The sequence below is a fragment of the Poromitra crassiceps genome (genome assembly GCF_964638095.1).
Source record: "Poromitra crassiceps genome assembly, chromosome: 11".
NCBI classification, from domain to species: domain Eukaryota; kingdom Metazoa; phylum Chordata; class Actinopteri; order Beryciformes; family Melamphaidae; genus Poromitra; species Poromitra crassiceps.
Window position 1 is genome coordinate 25673187 of NC_139643.1, and position 8810 is coordinate 25681996.

General features: G+C 43.4%; 1 protein-coding gene across 1 annotated transcript in view; it reads left to right on the forward strand.

The window, feature by feature from the left end:
- Window positions 1–4398: 4398 nt before the first annotated feature.
- Window positions 4399–8810, forward strand: part of recql4 (RecQ helicase-like 4) — a gene marked incomplete at its 5' end in the record, with an annotated part of 35176 nt that continues 30764 nt past the window's right edge. Inside the window, 8 exons of the mRNA XM_083645948.1 lie at window positions 4399–4482; window positions 5097–5130; window positions 5321–5439; window positions 5867–6013; window positions 6126–6292; window positions 6850–6986; window positions 7134–8089; window positions 8250–8332. Of these exons, the coding sequence (XP_083502074.1) occupies window positions 4399–4482; window positions 5097–5130; window positions 5321–5439; window positions 5867–6013; window positions 6126–6292; window positions 6850–6986; window positions 7134–8089; window positions 8250–8332 (1727 nt within the window). The remainder of the gene's footprint in view (window positions 4483–5096; window positions 5131–5320; window positions 5440–5866; window positions 6014–6125; window positions 6293–6849; window positions 6987–7133; window positions 8090–8249; window positions 8333–8810) is intronic.

Here is an 8810-nt window from a genome sequence, read left to right on the forward strand (position 1 = left end):
ATATGATCATATATGTCAATTTATATTTGGATCACATATATGATCCTCACATATATATACATATATCTCAGGTGGGTTTGTATGCAAAGTGCATACATGTACATGTATGTGACATATATGTGGACCTTGTGTCGGATGTATGTCCATATATGTGTATATATGCCTCTTCCGTATGGGTCTTCATGCTCAACTGAATACATACTTACTTACCATTTATTATTTATTGTAATATGACATAATTACTATCATTACTACTAGTCTATTACTTACTTATCATTTCTCTGAATCACTCTGATCTCCACGGTGACCAGTGTGTGGAGGGGTCTTGAGGTTGCATTAGGAACTGAACTGTGCATCAGACCCATCTCAAGGGTCTATATTTGGGCCAGTTTGTGCTCGCTCTCCACTCGCTGAAACTCTATATGACCTACAGTACCTTCACAGCAGCTTGGATGAGACTGAACCTCTATATGACCGACCTTCACAGCAGTTTGACTGAGACTGAACCCAGTGGTCCCCAACCACCGGGCCACGGACCGGAACCGGGCCGCAACGCATTTGGTACTGGGCCGCGAGCCGGTCAAATTTATTTTCTTTTTTTTTAAATAAACATAGGCTATAATATTATAGGCTGTGTGTGGTAGTTGAAACATAGTTTCAAGTTGACGTTTATTTATGTTTGTAGTTAAAACAAAAACATAAATACTGTATACGCTACATACAGTACAACACAAAAGGCTGTTATTTACCCTTTGTGGCCACCTGTAGGCTATACCACGAATGTTGGATATGAAGATCCAGGATCTGTCCCTTGATCTGGTTTGACTAAACCAGATAATTGCGATCCTGGTTAAGTGATACTACGAGACGAGTTTGGAACTCGTTAAGTGGAACCAGGATTTAATAATCAAGCCGAGAGCTCATGCACATGAAAATGCCCGTGCACATGAGCTTGTGCCCGCAAAAGAGGCGTGGTTTTTAACAACTGCCAATCACAATGCAATATGGACTGCTCCAACTTCTACAGCGCCAGACACGCCTATTTCCTCATTCATTGAAACCGCAAATAAAAAATCTGCGTTGGATATTATTAGTCTGTTCCCGAATGACTGCCTAAAGTTACCACTTTTATCCACATCAGTAATTTCTTTTAAGAGCGGTTTCTGCCTCCACGTAGGCTATCTACAGCAGCTCAATTCACTCTCAATAAACTCAATAAAACCGGCATGTCTTTTTTTGCGAGTGGAAGCAATGTGTAATCTCAGTCCAAAATCCGTATGTATAGACCATTTAGGCTCAATGAATAATAATGATCTCATGATGTGTTTAGTCGCACTGATTTAATAATTCCTATAGGCTAATCAATAAAAAAAAGAATGCAGAAGTAGCAGGAGTAGCCTAGATATGAATCATCTTAATATGGGATCGCCTGTGTGCAGGCGATCCCATATTAAATTGCTTAGATGTAGTAGGCTATTCTAACATGTGACCATTTCCAACCCAACGTCAGTCTCAGCTCCGTTGCGCACACGGCACTGTGCGCTTTGGAGATGTTTATGTAACCTTTTTATGCCGGTTTAGTTTAGTGATATTTCTCCACTCACCATTCAGCTGCAATTGATCGGCGGGGTCAAACAACGTATCTAGGCTACTTGAGAGCACAAAAATTAATATATAAAAACATATTCCAAAGTGGTAAGTAGGGCTTAATTTAAATGTAGCCTGCAACAAGTGCAAGGCTTTAGTCCTTGATTAATTCAACAGGAGCCTTTTCTTTTCTTTTTTCTTTTTCATTTGAATGCAATGTATTTTTCATATGGGGACCATATGAATGGTGACTCGCTGTTTCCAGAGAGCTGATTGGTAAGCAGGTGGGTCTTTCGTGGGTTTTGATCTTATCCTCTGAACTTAACCTGCTACAAAGCAGGTTAGCCATAGAGCATAAGTTGCTATGGTGATCTATCTCGATAAGAAGTTATCTAGCGTCGTGGTATGGCAAAACTAGGGTTAAACCTGAAGTTACCTCGCTAAGCCAGTAATCTTGTTTCGTGGTACAGGCCCCTGGTGAGTAAATATATATGTAACTAAAACCATTAAAATTGACAACTGGTCCGCAACTTTTTTTTTCCATGTATCTACCGGTCCTTGGCACAAAAAAGGTTGGGAACTCCTGCTCTATATGACCGACCTTCACAGCAGCTTGGACCCTTGGATGAGACTGCTATTGACTGTACACACAAATGGAAGATGGAAGTTCAATGTGCAAGAACACTCGACTACAGAATATGTATAAAGTGGATTATTTTTCTCTTGTAACATTTCAAGAGTGGACATTATTTATGTGTTGTGTTGCCCTGTGTTGTGGAAAATCTACAGAAAAGCTTTCTCCATTCAAAAACGTTTTCTAAAAAAGTTTCCTAAACAATTTACACCTCTTGGTAATCCTTAAAAAAAGGTCACTTTAACATTAATTCCAGTTTCTGAAATGATAAAAGCTAAAACATGACTTGGATTACTTTATGTCTAATTTCCAGACAAATTTCAAGATGTTTTAATGATAATGATGGTCCGGGCAGTTCTGCTGACGGACCCTAATGTATTTCTCATTTGTCCTCCTCCTGTTACTCCTCGTCTTCCTCTTTCTCCTCTTCTTCTTCTTCCTCCTCCTCAAAATACAGCCCCAACACTGCTGAGCAGCAACTATAATTTACACTTGGCTTGTAATAAAACATGGAATGAATCTGGAATGAATATGATCGCGTTTAATTGCAACAACACTTGATCAGTCTAAACAGGCAAGAATCATAAAGGACAAGAATATGTGGGAAGAAAATGTGAATCCTGCAAACATAACAAATCCCTGTGGGAAATTACGTATTACATTTGTGGTAGTAGGCAACTGCTATTACATTTGTGCGAAACGTATTACATTAGTGGCATTGTTACAATGAAAGCTGCAGATTTGTATTACATTTGTGGTTTATTACGTTTGTGGGATGTTGTTACGATAGTGGGTCTAACACCTCTCAGCATTGGTAACGTGTCTCACATTGTCCCACACAATCATATCACTGTCCCACATTTGGTTTGTTGGGATCAGTTCTGTTCCAGCCAGGGGGTCCCCAGCAAAAAGGGGAATACTAATACTTTTCTATTCAACAATCAATAGGCTATCTGGGGGGTCGTGGTCTAATTTGTGTCAGTAGAGATCCTTGACGTAAAACCATAGACTGTGAGAACCACACTTTACACAGCCGGATAGGGGAAACAGAAGAAGAAGAAGAACAATGGATGGATTGATCCAGAAGGAGGCGGTAATGCAACATTTCGGATGCCAACCGCCGTTACACCAAACAGAAGAACAAGAACAAGAACAAGAACAAGAACAAGAAGCCGGGTCAAAGAGCATGGAAGGAAAGAGACGAAACTCCGGCCATTTTTGGAAACAGAATGCGCCTCGCAGTGGTCAGCTGCGGTAGCGCGGGCCCCTATAATCAGCCTCTCTAAACAGTAACTCAACGGGAGAACACTCTAAATTTCGTGGATTCACATCTTTTCTGGGCGTACTGTAAATCTTGATTGAAGTGGTGTAGTGCAGGGATGTAAAACAACAACCATATTGTGGAAACTAAGCAACATTTTTCTTTTTTTTCTTTTAGTTTTTTCAAGATAAATAGTAAATGCAAAGGACCCGAGGTTAAAACCACGGCAACACACTTCTGACGGAGTGGACGACAGCCGCATTAGCTATTTATCTTGAAAAAACTAAACAAAGAAAACGAAACATTTTGCTTAGTTTCCACAATATGGTTGTTGTTTTACATCCCTGCACTACACCACTTCAGTCAAGATTTGCAGTACGCCCAGAAAAGATGTGAATCCACGAAATTTAGAGTGTTCTCCCGTTGAGTTACTGTTTAGAGAGGCTGATTATAGGGGCCCGCGCTACCGCAGCTGACCACTGCGAGCCTGTGCGAGGTTCTTTTGGCGCTGTCACGCTTCCAAAAATAAAAAATGGCGGAGGCTGCTGGGCGCTGATGTTGCAATGGGGCAATATGGAGCTTTCAGTTCTTTCCATAAAAGTTCTTTGGCCGGGTAGGGGGATAGAAGACAGAACCTGGCAACACTGCCATTTTTGCAGCGCGCGAAAATCGTAAACAACACACTGCGGAAGTCCATGCACGCAGAGCTCTCTCTTCACAGTGGTCACAGTTGTTACACACTAGAAATGTGTCGCTTAGCTAACTTTGACCAGAAGCAGTAGCCGCTAAACGAACTCCTGGCTAAGTCCAGCGTTATGCCAGGAATATAACGTTACAAGTGAATGAGTGAAGCTGCCAAAGTAAAGCCAAGGACAAGCTGTCAGCGACTCGATAGGAGAGAAGCGACGCTGCAGACATGGATCGCTACAATGAAGTCAAGATTCTTCTGAAAAACTGGGAGCAGGGGTTTGTCCAACAACACCAAAGGAAACCCAACAAGGTGATTAGCCCGACTAACGTTAGCATCATTGGAACAACAGAAGAATATTGACGTTAGTGCTATTCTAGTCTGACGTTAGTCTAAAGTGAACATAATTTATAAAAATACAACAAACATACAACAACCACAAATATAAGGCAACTGGAACCTATTATGAAGCAGTAATAGATTTAAATCACACTCGGTCTGTAAGGAAATAAGGACCAGTGTAATGCATGTTATGTCTACCCATCATTGAACAAAGCAGGCTGATGTGTTGCCTGTTGGACAATTACATTACATTACGTCATTTGGCAGACGCTTTGGACTTACAATAACACATTTTTGTCAGCAATAGAGCAATCAACTATGGAGCACAGTCTATGACAACAATGCAATGAATGAGCTTGTTGTTAGACTCTGCTGCACACACTGCACTTTTCATGTCTTCACATATTTCATAAAATGTATCATTTAGATTTGATTGTACTCTTCTTTTGCATTCGTTGTCTGTTTACTCTGTCCACAGGACACACATGCAATTGCAAAGGACAGCTTACTGTCAGTTTGTTCCCAATTTGATCAAGAAAAATGGAATACTACATTACATTTAGTACATGACATTTCTCTTTCAGGATGACATTGACCAAGCCCCCGAAGAGACTAAGAGTGAGTACAGTTCATAAATTACAACATAGATAAACCCTAACCACTTCTCTACCTAAAACTTCTGTAGCATGAAATGATCATTTTAGGGATACAGGAAAATAACATTGGGCCTGTTCAGACCTTGCAATAACTCGTGTGTTGCACTAAGTAACTTGTGTGTTGCACTAACTTGTGTGTATTTGCATTGGAGAGCTGTATAAGGAGTACCGCAGTTTGAAACAAGCCAAAGAGAACAGCGGCAGTACAGGTGGAACCAACAGGCGCACTGAACAGCACAGCTCCGCAGCTGAGACCAACACAGCCCAGAAGGTACTGTGTGGGAAGGTGTGTGTGTGTGATGGTTAAGCAAAAAAAATTAAATTGTGCGTATGAATAGGTTTGTAATGACAGCAAGGCAACATGACATGGTGACACAAACAAATTATCCAGAACTTTGTTGAAAGAAATTGGAGAGAAATAATGAATTTCTACGACTTCAGATCTTGTCGACTCCAAAAGTTGTTTGATTGTGCTACTGCTCTCACATTACTTTGTAGTGCCTGAGAGTGTTAGTAGAGTCCCTCTCTCTCCCTGCCACACTCTCTCCCTCTCTGTCTCTCCCTGCCACACTCTCACTCTCTCTATGCTCTATCCATACATTTGTGCCCCTCCTCTCTGTCTTCTCTCCCTCCCGCCTGTCCACTCAGGACTCAGATTGTTGGGCTCTGTCTTCTCTCCCTCCCGTCTGTCCACTCAGGACTCAGATTGTTGGGGTGCCCATCTGAACCGCAGTCATCAGCCGGTGTCCTCTCCCAGTCTGAGCGCCCAGGACAGAGACAGCCTTCAGGCCTCTGCCCAGTACTATGGCATGAAGCTGAAGAGCAACCTGGCCACACTCGGCAAGGTGAGAGTGAACAAAGGCAGACTTTGGTGGGAGACAGAAAGCGGAATGGTCACAGCTACAATGATCTCTCTTTTTTCCTTCTTCTTTGTTATCATTCATTTTGCTTGTCCAGGAGAGACCGATCTCATTAAAGAAATCTGTGACTCCCGGCCGCACGCCCCTCAAGTCCTGGAAAGATGGACCGACTGGACAGACGAACAGCCCCGCAGCTGGCACTCCCACAACCACACCCATCCGACCCAGGGCCAGCCTGGCTCTCTCCAGCCCCTTCTCACCAAGGTAATTCAGTTGAAAAAGGTATTTGCTGTGTGTCCCATTCTTACGGTTTTGTTGACATCACGCAAGCAAGGAGGGCAGGAAGGAACCCGGAACTGGGGGGTAAACCCACGAGTCAAAACAACGAGTGCAGACATGAATATCAACACGGACGTGGTCTGAGCTTCATGTTTTAGCTCAAATATTACAAAAGACCCCGCCGATGCATAAAATGTCTAAAGTCATGTTATAGCAGTCAGTCGCACTTAGTTACAAGCAAGACAACAGTAAAACTGACTGGTTTTTGTATTGAGTTTGGCGTCGGTGGGCGTAACCCATAGGAGAGTGATCCCCGTGGCCCCAGCGTTGCGTAGCAACAACACCGGAAGCAAGTCCAGCGTGTCCTTAAGAAGAGTTCTTTGCGTTTCACATTGAATTTCATGCTCATTTCCGTGACCAAAGCTGTACTACAGCCACCATTAAGCTGCCAAGCCAAATGACCATTTACAAACAATACTAGAAAAATAGAAATGTGCATTTGACACATTGAGGTTCCATGTGACCCTTCTTTGTCTTTCCAGAAGTGCTAAGACGTGTCCGGTGCCTCTGGCTGTGCAGGCTCTCAGTCCACTGCAGCCTGAAGAACCATTTGAACCATTTAAATCTGCCAGCAAGTCTCGTGATGAACCTGCTCACTCTGCCAGTAGCTGTGGCACCAGTAATAGTAATGCTAATAATATTAGCATGAGTATTAGCACCAGTAATAATAATAGTATTAGTACGAGTATTACTCGTGGGAATCGCCATGTTTCCAGTTTAGCTCCAGCCACATTCTCTGGCCTAGTCCCAACACCGTCTGCCCCAGATGGTAAAGGAGCCTCAGGAGGAGGTGTAGGAGCCTCAGGAGGAGGTCTAGGAGCCTCAGGAGGAGGTCTAGGAGCATCAGGAGGAGGTGTAGGAGCCTCAGAAGAATTCAAAGGAAACGTTGAAACGTTACCGACTGTACAAGGAGCGATTGGGCACGCAGGGGTCAGACCTTTGGGGAGTCCGCGAGGAGGAGGCACACAATTCCGTGGAGGCTTCAGAGGAGGACTAGGAGGTCGAGGCGCCGGAGGCAACAAGCCCCCTCTGGTCAGCAGGCTGAGTCTGGTGGACAGAGACTGGCTGGAGAGGTGTCAGGTGTTTGGAGAGGTGGAGGACAGGGAGAAACCCGGAGGAGGCAACCAAGAGAAAAAACCGGAGAGAAGGGGAGAGGGAGAGGAAGCCGAAGTAGGGGCGGGGGGGAAAGGGAAAGGGGATGAGGGGAAAAGAGGAGGAGATGAAAGAGGAAAAACAGCAGGAGAAGGAGAAATGGAAGGAGAGGAAGAGAGAAAAGGGGCAATAGGCCTGGGAACAGACGAGGGGTTGAAGGCTGACGCGGCACCAAAATCGGCCGTACGCCGCGCTGGGAAAGGGAGACGTGGAAGGACAGAGAGAAAGATAGAGGCAGGAGCGAGGCCGCCTCCGCTGGCAGAAGACGGCGGTGAGACTCTGCCCGAAACCAAAGGTCCAAAGAAGAGAGGGAGGAAGAGGCAGAGAGAGGGGGAGAACACAGACGGAGAGACGACAGAGGAGGGAGGAGTGAAGAAGAGGCAGAGAGAGGGGGAGAACACAGACGGAGAGATGACAGAGGAGGGAGGAGTGAAGAAGAAGAAACGGAGGAATGGCAAGAAGGAAGAGAGCTCTGATGGAAACCCTAACCCAGGCAAAGGAGGGAGGAAGAGGAGAGCCAAGAAGGAAGAAGAGGGAGAAGAGGAGAAAGAAACCACGGTCAAAGATAAGGTAAGGCAGTTTTTGTTCTTTAGTTTAGTGTATATAATTTGTGACAAGTCACCCCCACCTTTCTCCCATCCGTCTTAGAATTATTTTGAGGATACTGTATAATAAAGTACAAATGTATCAAACGTGTTTGTTTATCAAGTGCCCTCTAACTCCTGTCAAGGTTCCCCAGGAGAACTTGTTGGGGGAAGTGGAGCAGGAAATCGGCGTGAACAGAAGACACTACACACAGTCTGTCAGAGCCAAGTAAGACCAACATCTTACAAAGTTGGTGTTAAATGTATTTTTAAAAAATAATTTTTTTTACAGTGATTTCTGATTGGTTGCATCCTTTTAAGTAGAATGTATCTTTGTGAACACATTATTTGTGCGCAATACATTTTTTTGTAATGTTTTCTATTAATCCTGTGTCTATTATGGTCATACTTACACCATTATAATGGCATAATGTTATGATACTTATATAGGCATTTCTAGAACTCAAAGTGGCTTAATGCTACAGTATACAGGGGTGTAGAGGGGTGGTGTTAGTGAGACAAACAGAGGACAAACATAACAGACACAGAAGTATAGTTATAATTATGCATAGACCGTTATCATTTTCTGGTTTCATAGAAAGTGTTATTTTTTTTATATAATAGGTTTTTGTACTATGATTATATATTTCTCAATTCAAATGAAATTCTTGACGTCATAGGCAATATCAGTGTCGATAAAAGAACTG